Consider the following 16,694-nt stretch of genomic DNA (forward strand, 5'->3'; position numbering starts at 1 on the left):
CCTAGTGTTGCTTCCTTAGGAAAGCTTCCCCTGACCCTCTTGATGAAATCAAACTTGTTATTGACTTTCCCAGAACCTTTATAGTATCTATCACTGCCTGTTTTTTTTTTAATGTCCGTTTCCCACTCCCCTCAATTGTCTCTACCACTGAAATGCCAAAGGCACATAAGAAGCCCTCAATAAATGTTTGAGAATGACTTATTGTCATGCAACACAAAATTGAAAGAGCCAGTCCATTTGGGAAAATGCACTGTGCTTTCCCCATTGCCACAGAATCCTCCAACCACACACACCTCTCAGGGAAATTTTCCTACAAATAGACTGTCCTTGTTCATATGTGAAGCTGAAATTAGGGCAGGCAGAGGACAGGCTGAACAAAGGGAGACTGGAGCATCTACCAAGCAAAGGTGTTGTGGTTACCCTGCTTTAAGGGCCTAGACTTCAGAGTTCCAAGATGATTCAGCTCCTTGAACAGTATGTACTGGTCCACTAGTTATATACCCACAGAATATGGTTGTCAGGGAAAACTTTTTAGAAAGTTGACTGCTACATTATGTAGCAGCCCTTAGTTACTTCCCAAGTAGTATTCATTATGCTGATTAATTTTTTAGCTTAATAAACCCATCAACTACCATAGAAATAACTTTATCATTAAAGGGAAACATATTTTTCTCACTAAGCCAGAGAAAGGGCAAAAATCCCAACCATATCTCATCAGATAGTTTCTTCAGTCTTTCTGTTATCCATAGCATCAATCCAAAACTCTCCCCAGTCCTCAAACCTCTGCCCCTTCTACTCGCAAAGGATGAGTCCCCTTGTCATTCACGGGAAAACAGAAGCCATCAGATAGAAATTCTTCAAATTCCTCCCCCAGCCCCTATTCCCATCCTTACTCCCACCTTCAATGGCTCTGTATCAGATTACAGCTTTTTGATCTGCAATTCTGTCCACTGTGAGCAGTGAAGTTCTGACCATCACATTCTATACTTCCCCACTAAGGAGCCTGCCTCTATCTCCTCTCTGTTTGGTGGCTTCACCACCTTCCCCCATACTAGCTCTTTCTCATCAGCTTTATTTGAGCTGGGCTTCTCCATTTTACAAAATGTACTCCCTAGGGCTACCATACCCCTCTAGCAATCGCCCTACTTTCCCCCTTGCAGTCAAACTTGAAAGAATTGTCTACACCAACGGACTTCACTTAGCTCTCAATTACTCTTCAACCCACTGAAATCTGGCCTCTGGCTCTACCTTTCCACCGAAAGAGTGCTGTTGCTTAGATCACTAGTGACCTTTCCGTTATTCAATCCGTTTTAGCTTCTTCGCAGGCATTTAGTAGTATTTTTCATGTTGACTACTCTTTATATCTTAAACAACTCTCTTCTCATGGTTTCTAGGACCTTATACTTTCTTGGTTTTCCTCCCTACCTTTCTGCCACTTCTTTTTTTTTTTTTAAGTTTTTATTTAAATTCCAGTTGGTGAGCATACAGTGTAATATTAGTTTCAGGTGTACAATATAGTGATTCGACACTTCCATACATCACCAGGTGCTCATCACAAGTGCCCTCCTTCATCCCTATCACCTATTTCACCCATCCCTTGACCGCCCACCCTCTGGTAACCATCAGTCTGTTCTCTAGAGTTAAGAGTCTGTTTCTTGGTTTGCCTCTCTCCTTTTTTCCCCCTTTGCTCCTTTGTTTTGTTTCTTAAATTTCACATATGAGTGAAATCATATGGATTTTCTTGATTTTCTTTGCTAGATCAGCCTCCTTTACTCAATTTCTAAATGTTGAGGTTCCTCGGGGTTTGGTCCTAGGCACTTTTCCCTCTCTACCTTCTCTCCTTGGGTTGATCATATCCATTCCAATGGGCTTCAGTTACCTTCTAGACTGGGTTTCTGACTTGGGTACATGAATCAAATTCAGACAATTTGTAAACTTGAACGGGTAGAAACAGATTTTTTTTTTTAAACATTTTATCTATTTATTTGACAGAGAGAGACATAGCGAGAGAGGGAACACAAGCAGGGGGAGTGGGAGAGGGAGAAGCAGGCTTCCCGTGGAGCAGGGAGCCCAACGTAGGACTCGATCCCAGGACCCTGGGATCATGACCTGAGCCGAAGGCAGACGCTTAACGACCGAGCCACCCAGGCGCCCCAACAGATTTTTTATTTTCACCAATTTCTAATGAAAATTTAGTATTTCTCCCAATTATGGATGTAGGCAACAAACCATGGTAGTATAACCAAAGTCTGTGACTTTGCCATTATTAGAAATCATATATAGTTTAATATATTATATTTGTTACAAATATCTCAAAATATTTTTTATGCTTATCATTATTTCAGTTCATAGTAGTTATTAGATCCACCGCTAGATCTCTTTATTTAATGGGTCAATAATTACATGTATTACATCACAATTTTTGTATTTGATAACTATTTCAGTATAATTCACTTCATTTATAATCCTATGCATTTCATTTTGTACATTTAAAAATATTATTCTGAGACAGGGTTCACAGGCTTCCCCAGACTGCCAATGGCACAAAAAGTGTTAAGAAGCCTGTTCTAGATGCTGATGACTCCCACCTGGAATCCATCTTCTGAACTTCAAGTCCATATATTTAACTGGCTTCTGGACATGTGTACTTGGATATCTTATAAAAACCTTAAGCTCAACATAACCCAAACTGAACTCATCAACTTCTAATACCCCCATTCTCCTCAAAGCTCCAACTTCGCCTGTGTCCTCTGTCTCAGTGAATAGGACCAATAGTCACTCAGTTATTTGAGCCAGAATTCTGAACTATCCTCAACTCTTCCCTTTCCTTCCCTTGAACAGTCACAAACCAAATCATGTCAATTCAATCTCTTTTAATAGTTCTAAAAATTCATCCATTTATCTCTATCCTCAGTACCTCAATTTTGGTAACCATCTTCTCTCTTCTTCATAGTAGTCTCCCCAACAAACTGAGTTCCCTTCTAATCCATACTTTCCAAACATTGTTAGAATGATCTTTCTCTCCCCAAGGACTGTGCTTAGTCTTAATATAGCCCACTTCACACTATCTTGTAATTACTTGTATTCTGTACTGGAATATAAGTTCCAGGGGTACAGGAATTTTTATCTTGCCTATTTTGGGATCTGTAGCATTAAGCATGGTATCTGCATTATAGGAACACTCCATAAATGTTTACTGAATAAATGAATGATTGGACTGAGCTTCAGCTTGATGGTTAGCAGCAGCTCAATAAAAAGGTTAAAACTATTCAAACCTTAATTTTTTTTCCTGACAGATAAATAAGGTTACTGAAGTATAAGAGGTGGGAAAAGTTAATTTCAATTATTTTATTTGAAAACTTAAATTTTGGGGCACCTGGTTAAGCATCTGCCTTTGGCTCAGGTCATGATCTCGGGGTCCTGGGATCGAGCCCCCCATCGGGTTCCCTGCTCAGTGGGGAGTCTGCTTCTCCCTCTCCCTCTACCCTTTCCCCCTGCTTGTGCCCTCTCTAACTTTCTCATACTCACATTCACTCTCTCGAATAAATAAATAAAATCTTTTTTTTAAAAAAAAAGAAAACTTAAATTTTGTGAGTGGCTATTGTGGCTTAGGAAAATTGACAAGACCCAATCCCTCAGTAATATTCATTTTTTTTTTTTGCCAAAACATTAAATTGCCTTTCAAATAGTATATTTGGGGACTTGTACATTGGAAAATATAGATAGCCACCTTGGGTAGGGTTATGCTTGTCCCTAGAGTTTTATACTTGCTCAGAGTCAGGTTTTATTCTGGAGACTTGTGGCAGCAGCCATAGTTGCTTTAGCAGCACAATAACCACACAGAACAAAGGCACCTCTTTGATTTACCTGGTGTTTATTCTGTCAAATGGTAGATTTAATAAACAGAGAAAGGAACCAAGGTAAGGTGCACCATAACAATGTGTAAATAACACTTCAGAATTAACAATAGAGGAGTTGAATACAGACAGCTTCTAATCAGCAACCAAATATTGAACATTTTAAGGGAGCAATACATAGATATGCTCAGTGTGGCAGTCAAGTTAATCAAAAGAATGAATTTCAGCTTTTCAACATTAATTTCAAAGCATTAAGAACACCGAGGTCTAGGGGCGCCTGGCTGGCTTAGTCAATAGAGCATGCAACTCTTGATCTCGGGATTGTGAGTTTGAACCTCACGTTGGGTATAGAGATTACTTAAAAATAAAATCTTTTTTAGGGCGCCTGGGTGGCTCAGTTGGTTAAGCGACTGCCTTCGGCTCAGGTCATGATCCTGGAGTCCCGGGATCGAGTCCCGCATCGGGCTCCCCGCTCGGCGAGGAGCCTGCTTCTCCCTCTGACCCTCCCGCCTCTCGTGCTCTCTCTCTCATTCTCTCTCAAATAAATAAATAAAATATTTTTAAAAAAAGAACACTGATTTCTAATCTTTACTGCCTTATATTAACCACAGACATCATTATTTTCACTGGCATTCACTAATCATTACAATTTGGGGGGAGGGTCAGAGGGAGAAAGAGAATCTTAAGCAGGCTCCACACCCAGCGCAGAGCCCCATGCAGGGCTGGACCCCGAGATCATGACCTGAGCCAAAATCAAGAGTCAGACACTTAACTGACTGAGCTACCCAGGCACCCCATTACAATTTATTTTTAAGTGAAAAAACAGTTACTGTATTATAAAAGAATAGTTTTGGGCACTCTGAAACTTAATAGTTCACAAGGAAAAGATGAGATCTTGAGGAAAAGATGAGATTCTCTGTATCATACCAAACCTTGATATGAATTGTAATTGTTACTTTCCTTTCACCCTTTTTTATCATTTTATTATTTTTTTCCATCATGTAAGTGTACTCTTTAATCCTCATCCCCTATTTTACCCATCCCCCCACCTACCTTCCCTCTGGTAACCATCAGTTTGTTCTCTATATTTAAGAGTCTGTTTCTTGGTTTGCCTTATTTTTCTTTGTTCATTTGTTTTGTTTCTTAAATTCCACATATGAGTGAAATCATATGGTATTTGTCTTTCTCTGACTGACTTATTTCACTTAGGATTATACTCTCTAGCTCCATCCATATCATTGCAAATGGCAAGATTTCATTTTTTTATGGCTGAATAATATTCCATTGTATATATATACCACCTCTTCTTTATCCATTCATCTATCAGTGGACACTTGGGCTGCTTCCATAGTTTGGCTATTGTAAATAATGCAGCAACAAACACAGCAGTGCTTGTATCCCTTCGAATTAGTGTATTTGTATTTTGGGGGGAAAATACCTTGTAGTGCAATGATTGGATTGTAGAGTAGTTCTATTTCTAATTTTTGAGGAACCTCCAAACTGTTTTCCACAGTGGCTGCAGCAATTTGCATTCCCACCAACAGTGCAAGAGGGTTCCTTTTTCTTTACAACCTTGCCAATACTTGTTTCTTGTGTTTTTCATTTTAGCCATTCTGACAGCTGTGAGGTGATATCTCATTGTGGTTTTGATTTGCAGTTCCCTGTGATGAGTGATGTTGAGCATCTTTTCATGTGTCTATTGGCCATCTGTATGTCTTCTTTGGAGAAATGTCTGTTCATGTCTTCTGCCCATATTTTAATTGGATTATTTGTTTTTTGGGTGTTGAGTTGTCTAAGTTCTTTATATATTTTGGATACTAACCCTTTATTGGATAAATCATTTGCAAATATCTTCTCCCATTCAGTAGGTTGACTTTTAAGGGTTTTTTTTTTTGTTTTTATTGTTTCTTTCACTGTACAGAAGTTTTTATTTAGATGTAGTCCCAATAGTTTATTTTTGCTTTTATTTCCTTTGCCTCAGGAGACATATCTAGAAAAGTGTTGCTATAGCCATTGTCAGAGAGATTATTACCTGTGCTCTCCTCAAGGATTTTTTATGGTTTCAGGTCTCACATTTAGGTCTTTAATCCATTTTGAGTTTATTTTTGTGTATGGTGAAAGAAAGTGGTCCAGTTTCACTCTTTTGCATGTGGCTGTCCAGCTTTCCCATTGTATATTCATTCCTCCTTTGTCAAAGACTAATTGACCACATAATTGTGGGTTTATTTCTGTGTTTTCTGTTTTATTCCATTGAATCTATGTGTCTATTTTTATGCCAGTACCATACTGTTTTAACTACTACTGTTTTATAATATCTTAATTTTGTTAACAACAACAAAAAAATCCTACAGACTTATACCCCAGGATGATTTAATCCCTATAACACTTAAGAATTACTACAAGGCTGAAAAGTGCCCCCTTACCATTTAATAAGGAGAAATAGTTCTTCAATATCTAAAGCAATCCCATTTTCCCTATTTTCTCTAAATATCTCCCTCTACGCTTTTAATAATGCCCCAAACTTCTTGATTTGAATTTAATAGAATATTTGATGTGGAGAAATAAATTGTTAAAAATCATTTGACAGTATTTATACACAGAAGCTTGGGCTTCTCCATGGTGAGATTATGTTGTCAGAATATGACACAAAATGATAATGATGTCATAAACTCCTAGAACAGGCTGAACCCTATCAAATACAGTAGTTTCCTTGGTAGAAGAAACATTTGAACAAATCCCTGGACATGAATCTTTTTATTTATGTCCTACTTTTGTCCATTTGGACAAACAGTTGTTTAAATACAAACCAAACTAATGGATCTTCTACTACAGGTATGTGCTTAACCTTAAAATTTAGAAATTAGGATCTATTATATTATGTACTTGAGCTTTAATTAGACAAGCTAGTTGTGTTTAAGAACTGCTTGTTCTTTGGATGTTCTGCTGTTTTTTGGATGTTACCATTAGTAGGTCTTTAAAAATTTATAGGATGACCTCACTGATATGAGGAATTCTTAATCTCAGGAAACAAACTGAGGGCTGCTGGAGTGGTGGGGGGTGGGAGGGATGGGGTGGCTGGGTGATAGACATTGGGGAGGGTATGTACTATGGTGAGCACTGTGAAGTGTGCAAGACTGTTGAATCACAGAGCTGTACCTCTGAAACAAATAATATATGTTAAAAAGAAGAAGAAGAAGAAGATAGCAGGAAGGGAAGAATGAAGGGGGGGAATCGGAGGGGGAGACGAACCATGAGAGACTATGGACTCTGAAAAACAAACTGAGGGTTCTAGAGGGGAGGGGGGTGGGAGGATGGGTTAGCCTGGTGATGGGTATTAAAGAGGGCACGTTCTGCATGGAGCACTGGGTGTTATACACAAACAATGAATCATGGAACACTACATCAAAAACTAATGATGTAATGTATGGTGATTAACATAACATAAAAAAAAAAGGAAAAAAAAAAGAATTTATAGGAAAACACCTGAGAGTTTTACTTCTGTGTGAAAAATCCAAGCAGCACAGAAGCATAGGGTATAGACATATTGTCCCCCTTCACTCCCCTTCCCCACCCAAATCCACCAACCCCTGCCCTCAACTAATCTAGTATGGTACCTAACATATAGTGGGCTTCAACAAGAGTTTTTTCTTGTCCTACCCCCTTTTCCACCATATACATTCACACACAAACATTAACGCTCAAGTGCATTCACATGTGCAAGACATACATACACTCAAAAACCTAGGTAATGGGGTGAGCAAACCATGATGCAGGGGTAACCAAGGTAATTGTACTGATTAGCCAGAGATCTGGCATCTAGACTGTGGCTGGGGATGTGATAGAGGGAGGAAAATGACAGTGGAACACTTATCATGCTTTAAAAAATCACTGGTAAAAAGATTTGATTTTGACCTTTAGTGGCAAATCACTATCAAATGGAAGATAACACATTTTCTGGTGAAACAATCTCTTTGACAGGAGCTAAGCACGTTGAATCAATGGAGACTAAAATGGACAACTTTAGGAGACGTCTACTCATTATCATAATTGGTATTATGATCATAGCTTTTGTCTTTACCTGTTTTTGTTTTCTCTATTACAATTATATGAGCGACGAGGCACCCAAAGCAGGAACGTAAGTTTTACACCCTTAAATTAAGAATGCAAGTTGTGTGTATACATATAGTGGAGATTTCATTGCTGTTGTGGTTACTTAATGTTAACCCCAGACTTCTAAAGAGTTAATCTTGTGGGTGGATACCTTCACTTCAATAATATCAGCTCTTAAATATTCTCAAGTACATTATCAATTTTAGCGTATTCTAAAGCTATCTCTTAACTGAGGGTTCAGCTGAGCCCCAGGCTATTAATTTCATTATAAATTGAGTCTAGGAAAAGAGGGCTTGACTATCTGAATAAGACAGGGAGAATAAAGAAGGGGAGAGACTGAAACCAATATTGCACTGTATGTTACCTAGCTAGAATTTAAATAAATAATTTGAAAAGAGGGCATCTGGGGGCGCCTAGGTGGCTCAGTTGTTAAGCATCTGCCTTCGGCTCAGGTCATGATCTCAGGGTCCTGGGATCGAGGCCCGCATCAGGCTCCTACTCAGCAGGAAGCCTGCTTCTCCCTCTCCCACTCCCCCTGCTTGTGTTCCCTCTCTCGCTGTCTCTCTCTGTATTAAATAAATAAAATCTTTAAAAAAAAAAAAAAAAGAAAAGAAAAGAGGGCATCTGGGTGGCTCAGTTGGTTAAGCGACTGCCTTCGGCTCAGGTCATCATCGCAGGGTCCTGGGATCGAATCCCACATAGGGCTCCCCCTGCTCTGTGGGGAGCCTGCTTCTCCCTTTCCTTCTGCCTGTCACTCCCCCTGCTTGTGCTCTCTCACTGTCAAATAAATAAATAAAATCTTTTAAAAAAATAAAAAAAATTTTGAAAAGAAAATAAAGAAGGGGAGAGAGAGGGAGTTGGGTCTCTGTATTCCAAAAACAATAAAACATTTTGGATAATCTACCATTTTAAGACATAATAGCAAAAATTATTCACTGTTGTTCTCGTTGTCTCATTCCCTGCCTTTCACATAGGACAATCAGGCTGGCCCTGATATAGTGGTTCCCTAAAAATTTCCCAATATAAGGACCGATGACTAAAATACACCAGTGTTCTATTCCTTTAGTTTTAGAGGAATATTGTGAATATAACTATGCATGGATAGATAACTTGATGGTGTAAATATGATAGGAAGGAAATAGCGAATATGGTCTAAAGAGTTTATTCTTTCCTGATGACAAGTTGTGACAGTTGTCTATGAGTTGCATATCAACCTGTGACTTTTTTTAAAAAGATTTTATTTATTTGAGAGAAAGAGCACCGGGCGGAGGGGTGGGTAGGAGAGGGAGAAGCAGACTCCCTGCTGAGCAGGGAGCCTGATGAAGGGCTCCATCCTAGGACCCTGGGATCATGACCTGAGCCAAAGTCAGATGCTTAACTGATTAAACCACCCAGGCACCCCCAACCTGTGACTTTTTTTAAAGTTTAATTTCTAGAATAAGTGAAGCCCTCTCTCCTTCTCAACAGTAGACTTGAAACAACTTTGTGTCATTCCATATGTAGGCTATATGATTATCTAATGCATCTGAAATATACTCTCAAGAAAAATAAAAAGTATTCAGCATGAGTTCATATCTATAACCCAAGTCATGGCTTTTACCATACTCCAATTCTTACTGTGTTCAATTTTTCTACCAGAGCTAAAAAAAAACCAGTAAGTCTAAACTGACATAGTAGCCTGTGTTTTCTGGTGATAGCAATAGTACTCTTTTGTTTTAAGATGTCATATTCCAAATTTTCTATATTTTCAGGCTCAAGAAAGAAGATGTGACAGCCAAGTCATCCAGATCATCCAAAATATCATTCAGTGAATACAGGATAGCCAGTCCATGCAGTCTAGAAAAACAATCCATGCTATCTAGTATAGACACGTTTTCTGGGCCCTCAAGTGCAGAAAAGTCATCCATACCATCCAGTGCCGAAAAGTTAATCAAGCCCTCGAGTCCAGGAAAGCAATGTATATCATCTAGTACAGAAAAGTTAAACAGGCTATCAAGTCGAGAAAAGTTACATAAGCCATCAAGCCCACAAAAAACATTCAGGTCAACCCACCCAAGGAAGTCATATAGAACACGTAATCTAGAAAAGCCACATAAGCTAGCTCATGCCCATAAGCTAGGTGGCCAGGCCTGTTCATCCTATCCAAATAAGGCAGTGAGGCCACCTTACAGTCTACAATATCCAGTCAGGCCAACCAAGCCATCCCATTCACAAAAGCAAACCTTGCCACCCAGGCGATCCAGTTTACAGAAACTAACCAAATCCCCTAGACATCATAATCTAAAAAGGTCAGTTAGTACAGGTAAGGCAGGCATGTTATCTAGGCCTCGGTTAATCAAGATTTGTCGATGCTATAAGGAAAAATGCCTAGTTTGCCGAAATTCTTCTGAGCCTTTGGTCAATATTTCTGAGACAAAGGACAGAAATGCTCAAAACTCACCTTTTCCAAGTGAAGCGAAGTCTTTTTCCAAGTCCTTTCATAAGGGAGATTACAGAGACAATGTATCCTGTGACAATGTGAGCAGCAGTGATACCCCGACATATGACAGTGATGACAGTGATAGGGAGATAACCATTATTTGCAACATAAAATGCAACAAAGTTATCCTTAAAGGCATCCAAGATAATTAAGGACTCAATAAAAATAAAAAGCAAACTTATACCAACTATTTTATGCTCACCACCTTTAAAACACTGATAGCAGGAAATCTATTTGCAATCATTATTGAGATTAGTCTTACCCATCTTGGAAGCAACTTATTTAAAAAATAGTAATTAAATGCATGACATAACAAATGACTTGACTGTAATTATTATTGCATTCTAGAGGCAAAAGGCTCCTTATGTGTGTCTTACTTAGATCTGGTCACTTGGATGGGAACCATGAGTATACACGTACATGCAAATCTAAAAAGGAATTGCAAGATGGGTACCCTGGACTCCTATTTCCCTTGGATTAGCCCTCACATGAAGTCTCAACCCAATTAAGTTTTTTTTTAAGTTGATTTTTTAATAGTTACACACAGTCCTCACAGTTTAAGACTGTCTTCCTGTAGTGCCCAGTGCTTGGCAGAAACGGCTTTTGTGTGCTTAGTTCTGGTGGAGTTAGGGAAACTCCTGATAGCCATTTCTAACATCACTGTCTCCTTCACTGCTACTTATTGCGGTGACCATTTAATAAGGTATGCAAATATGGAGTCACTATGCTGTATACCTGGAACTAATACAATATTGTATGTCAATTATTCTTTAATTTAAAAAAGAAATATTGTGGGGCGCCTGGGTGGCTCAGTCGTTAAGCGTCTGCCTTTGGCTAGGTCATGATCCCAGGGTCCTGGGATCAAGCCCTACGTCGGGCTCCCTGCTCAGCTGGGAGCCTGCTTCTCCCTCTCCCACTCCCCCTGCTTGTGTTCCCTCTCTCACTCTCTCTCTCTGTCAAATAAATAAATAAAATCTTTAAAAAAAAAAGAGAAATATTGAATGCAAAAAAATTAATCAGGTCATGTTAACAAAAAAAATAATAAATAAAAAGCATTGTGGGCGCTATGGACTTGATTTCCTACTGGTATTGCCCTTTTTTAAAAGACAAACTAGAAAGGGTTAGAATTTTTCTCGGTTAGAAAAGCCTGGTCTTTTTAAAATTCACAAATACAAGTGAAAGTTCTGATTAAAATTTTAAACTGTTTACTATTTTTAAAAGTTCAAACGTATACAAAAGTAGATAGAGCAAGTAGTATAATGAACGCCCATATAAGCATTCCTCAGATTCAACAGTTATCATTACGTGGCCAACCTTATTTCATTTATACTCTTATCCATTCCCCCTCCCATTTATATCTCTAATGATGATGACTTTTAAAAAATACATACACACAGGGGCGCCTGGCTGGTTCTATTGGTGGAGCCTGTGATTCTTGATCTTGGGGTTGTGAGTTTGAGCTCCATGTTGGATGTAGAGATTACTTTTAAAAAAGTACATGCACACACTACCATTATCTCACCTAAAAATTAACAATAATTCCTTAATAACAATTATCCAGTCAGTATTCAATTTTTCCCATCCATCTCCTAATTTTTTTTTTAATGGCTGCTCTGTTCAGATGATCTGACCAGCATTTGACAGCATCTGAGGCTGAGTTTCAAAATTACAATTTCACTGGCTAATCTGTCTTCATATTGTGCAAAGATTTTGGAGTTAATCTGAGTTGTTAGTAGCCTCAAAAATAGTAAAAGTTGAAATTGTACGGTTTTCAGTTTAAATTCAACCAACATCTTAGTAGGCAAAACCAAATAATCTAAGCTCTATTCCCTTTCCCATTTTGAAGCCTAGAGATTTGTAATACTTTAAAATCTGTGAATATTAATATCTAATTAAAATGACTAACTGCCAGTGATAACCAATGATAATGACATCTTAAGAACAAGTTATATGCATGAGTATCTATGTTCCCTTCTAAACCACATTTAATTATAGAGTAGGATTCTACAGAATATTTGAAGCTCATTCAATATGCAAAATTCTACTGCATTAATGGGGGCTTCATACTAAAGCCAGTATAAAATAAGTAATAAAAATATGTGCTATGAGTCAGAGAAGAACTTTAGCAAAAAAAAAAAAAAAAAGTTTACTAGTGGAAACTCACCCAAGCTAATAATTAAAATAACTAAGTCCTATCACTTTAACAGACAGTCTTCAGTATTTCTTGGAAATGTCCTGATTTAAGTAAGAGAGCTTCTACTTCCTGGCTTTCTTACAGCATTGTCTCATCTCTCATGGTACCTTATTCCTTCCTTCTATCTCGCTCTTTTTTCTTTTCCACTGTTCACCAAGTCAGGATCATGTGTTCAGTGGGCCCATGGCTTCCTTACATTTCCATTCTCCCTTCAGAAGGCACCGTGAAGCCAATTTCAAACGTGGCACTTCCCTCTCAGACCATCCCCACTCTCTTCCTGTTGAATCCACCTTCCTTAACACTCATCTCCACAACTTATACCTTGCTCCTGGCTATGGGACTGAAATGAATTATATTTTGCTCCTTTTATTTAGTACAGCTCTTTCTAAAAACCCATCACTTAAAAAGGTTAGATTTCAAACATTTCTCACATATATTTTCTACATGAAACTATATGATCATGGAGCTGAAACGATGCTTTGAGATCCTCCCTTCTATCCTCCAGTGGGAAAGGGGAGCTTAAAGAGCTGAAGGAACTTTCATTCAGCAAGAAGACCACTTTTTATCAGGGGTGGGGATGCCAGATGAGCATGGCATGGTGCCAGGGATCACAGATCTTTAAGTGGCCAGAAAGAAGTGATACACCGCAGATGGGATGTTTATGGTAGTGTCAAGCAGGGACTTAGTAAAAGTCTTCAGCTTTATCAATTCCCCAAATCCTGCAGTCCCTGCCACACTGCGTGCAACCCCTAAAAATTAAAAGTAGCAAAGGAAGGAAAAGAGAAGTCAGAAAAAAGCTCTGTTGGAGCTTCAGCCAAGTATCTCCTTAATTGGAACTCAATATACAACCCTCAATTATTCCCGTGCTGCTGTGACCTTAGAAAACAAGGTTTAAGCATGAGTAATTAGTTTTGCAATTATTTATATAATGCATGGAAAGGGCCATTTTTAAAATAAGCAAGGGCTAATTATAGCTTACATCTAAGAACTTTCAGATAGCTCTACTTGTTTAGAATTATCCCCTTATGTGCCTGAATCAAAATAACACATTGAGGGGCGCCTGGGTGGCTCAGTCGTTAAGCGTCTGCCTTCGGCTCAGGTCATGATCCCAGGGTCCTGGGATCGAGCCCCGCGTTGGGCTCCCTGCTCAGTGGGAAGCCTGCTTCTCCCTCTCCCACTCCCCCTGCTTGTGTTCCTGCTCTTGCTGTGTGTCTCTCTGTCAAATAAATAAATAAAATCTTTAAAAAAAAAAATAACACATTGAAAAGACTGTGGAAGGAGAAAAAATAAATTGCGACAAATGTCATATATAAGTATTTTACTTTAAAAAATAAAATATAGAAACAATATAGCCGTTTTCTCTGAATAGTAGAAATTTACTGATAATAAAAAAATTCATATATATCCTCTATCATCAATCTCTTCCCTTAGTCACCTATTTTCCTAGCAAAATGGACTATTTTTTAATAATTTATTGAAACGACCAAAGGCAGGTAACTGCAAAGAGTAAAAGAAGAAACAAAGACCTATTATGATGAATGGTTGGAATAATTAGTCCTGGAAATATTAAGAGTGGATTGTATCTCTCTGCCATTTTGCAAAATAAGAAAATCAAGGGGGGCCTGGCTGGCTCAGTCAGAATAGTATGCGACCCTTGATCTCAGGGTTGTGAGTTCAAGCCCCACATTGGGTGTGGAGATAACTTAAAAATGAAAAAAAATCTTTAAAAAAATAAAAATAAAAAATAAATAAATAAGAAAATCAATGTTAAATTGCTTGACTACAAACTGGAACATAAGAATGTGACTGAGGTTTTTATCTTTAATTTCCACATGTTCATCTAAATAAATATAAAGGCATTCACAGCTAAGTTAAATAAAATTCTAATGTACTATAAAACTAATGGTAGATATTATAGATTATTAACAATAAAGGCAGTCAACTTCTGAAAGTGATAGTTGTTGGCAAAAGGAATATATCTCTGTTGTGTAAACAAGTCTCTTTTATAAACCTTAGTTTTGTTGAAAGAACGGCAATGACAAAGAGTAGAATTGTAAAAATAAAGCTTTCTATGTTGATCACTTGAGGTTACTATAAGAAATAAGAAGAGCAGAGGTGCCTGGGTGGCTCAGTTAGTTGAGTGTCAGCCTTTGGCTCAGGTCATGATGCTGGGGTCCTGGGATCGAGCCCCATGTTGGGCTCCCTGCTCAGCGGGTAGTCTGCTTGTCCCTCTCTCTCTCCCTCTGCCCCTTCCCCCGCTTGTGTTCTCTGTCTCTCAAATAAATAAATTTTAAAAATCTTAAGAAAAAAGAAATAATAACAGCATATTACATACCCACTTAAAAAACTGAAGTGATGAGGGGTAAGCTATTTCAGGATCCATATGACAATCGCTAGACTAGTAGACTATCAGCAAATCAGTCTGAACTACTATACTTTAATTCAAGCCACTTTTCTTGTTTCATTTACTGTTACCATGCACCAAACAATACATGTATAAAATAGAGATTTATGGTGCTCTAGAGCTTTAAATCACTTTTATGTTGTAGCCACTCTCCCAAAGAACACCTCCCCTATTCATTAAGTAGGTACTTGATGCTGGACGGGATGGAAAAAATATTTTTGTGTGGCTATGACATCCCATGGGTCCGGTATATATGCCAGATTTTGTTAGTTTCTTTTTCTAAAGCTCACATTTTGTTATATACCTCTGTTGTACCAAGGTAATATGGATCAAGTTTTATTCAAGCATAAGGCCTCAGAAGGTCTGCCACACAAACCTCCACATTGAAACACTTTGTAAGAAGTACTTGAATAAGAGGAGAAAGAAATGCAGGAGATGCTGCAAGAGATACATGGTTTATAGGCTGAATTATGTCTCTCCACCAAATTCATATGTTGAAGTCCTAACCCCCAGTATCTCAGAATGTAGCTTTAGTTGGAAATAAGGTCATTGCAGGTATAATTAGTTAAGATGAGGTCATACCATAAGTAGAGTGGGCCTCTAATCCAATATTACTGGTGCTATTATAAAAGGGGGAAGTTGGGCCCAGACAAGCAAACAGGGAGAATGCCATGTGAAGTTTGGAGTTATGCTGCTACAAGCCAAGAAACTACCAGAAGCTGGGAGAGAGACCTGGAAAAGATCCTTCCCTAAGCACCTTCAGAGGGGGGCATGACCCTATTGACACCTTGATTTCAGACTTCTAGCCTCTAGAACTGTGAGATAATATATTTCTGTTGTTTCAGCCACCCAGTTTGTGGTACTTTGCTATGGCAGTCCTAGGAAACTAATATACTTGGTGAAGATTGCTATTGCCTAGGGGTGCCTGGGTGGCTCAGTCGGTTAAGCATCTGCCTTCAGCTCAGGTCATGATCTCAGGGTCCTGGGATCGAGCCCCGCTCAGGCGGCTGTCTGCTTCTCCTTCTCCTTCTCCCTCTGCCCCTCCCCCACCCCCACTCATGTGCTCTCTTTTTTCTCTCTCAAATAAATAAAATCCTAAAAAAAAAAAGGTTGCTATTGCCTAAAAAATAGTTAAGATCAAATAATAGAAAAATATGAGGGGAGTGCTTAAGAAGGAATGTGTCCTTTACACTCATCAATTGCACTGACTCCTCCCCCTAGGAAAAGGAGTGACTAATCTGATTATTCAGAGGTTAACATGCATTAGGTCACACGTCACTAGCAGATAAGGTCACTGCCTTGAAGGGTGATTCATGTTTGCCCTGCTCTTTGCACAACCTGTGACTGGGTATGTGAGACAGCTCTGGGGTCCTCATCCATTGTGCGGGTTGGGCAAGTAGACACTCTCTCCATACACGAATATACAGGTTGGCCCCAAGATTACAATTCCAGTGGAAAGTTGGAGGCCCCCTTCCTAAGTGGAAAGTGTAAGTGGCATCTACAATCAACCTCATAATGGCACGTGGTGTTGGGTTATTGGGTCTTCGCCAGCCACTAATGAATAAATCAGGCCTCTGTAATCACTATATTGTTTTTGATTTGGTTATTGAACAGGAAGGAGTAGTCCTGAAAACCTGAAACAAATCCTAC

General features: G+C 38.8%; 1 protein-coding gene across 1 annotated transcript; it reads left to right on the plus strand.

The window, feature by feature from the left end:
- Positions 1 to 6,601: 6,601 nt before the first annotated feature.
- CXHXorf66 (chromosome X CXorf66 homolog) lies at positions 6,602 to 10,598 on the plus strand. The gene is made up of 3 exons (XM_021684949.1): positions 6,602 to 6,689; positions 7,836 to 7,992; positions 9,719 to 10,598. The coding sequence occupies exons 1-3, from the start codon at positions 6,602 to 6,604 to the stop codon at positions 10,596 to 10,598; spliced, it is 1,125 nt and encodes a 374-aa protein (XP_021540624.1).
- Positions 10,599 to 16,694: the final 6,096 nt, after the last annotated feature.

Source organism: Neomonachus schauinslandi, chromosome X, assembly GCF_002201575.2.
Source record: "Neomonachus schauinslandi chromosome X, ASM220157v2, whole genome shotgun sequence".
Taxonomy (NCBI): domain Eukaryota; kingdom Metazoa; phylum Chordata; class Mammalia; order Carnivora; family Phocidae; genus Neomonachus; species Neomonachus schauinslandi.

Excerpts from the sequence above, each read along its gene's own strand:
- CXHXorf66 (XM_021684949.1), top strand. The coding sequence starts at position 6,602 with ATGAATCTTTTTATTTATGTCCTACTTTTGTCCATTTGGACAAACAGT. Across the intron at positions 6,690-7,835 it reads TAATGGATCTTCTACTACAG|GAGCTAAGCACGTTGAATCA; the intron begins GTATGTGCTTAA and ends TCTCTTTGACAG. Across the intron at positions 7,993-9,718 it reads GAGGCACCCAAAGCAGGAAC|GCTCAAGAAAGAAGATGTGA; the intron begins GTAAGTTTTACA and ends CTATATTTTCAG.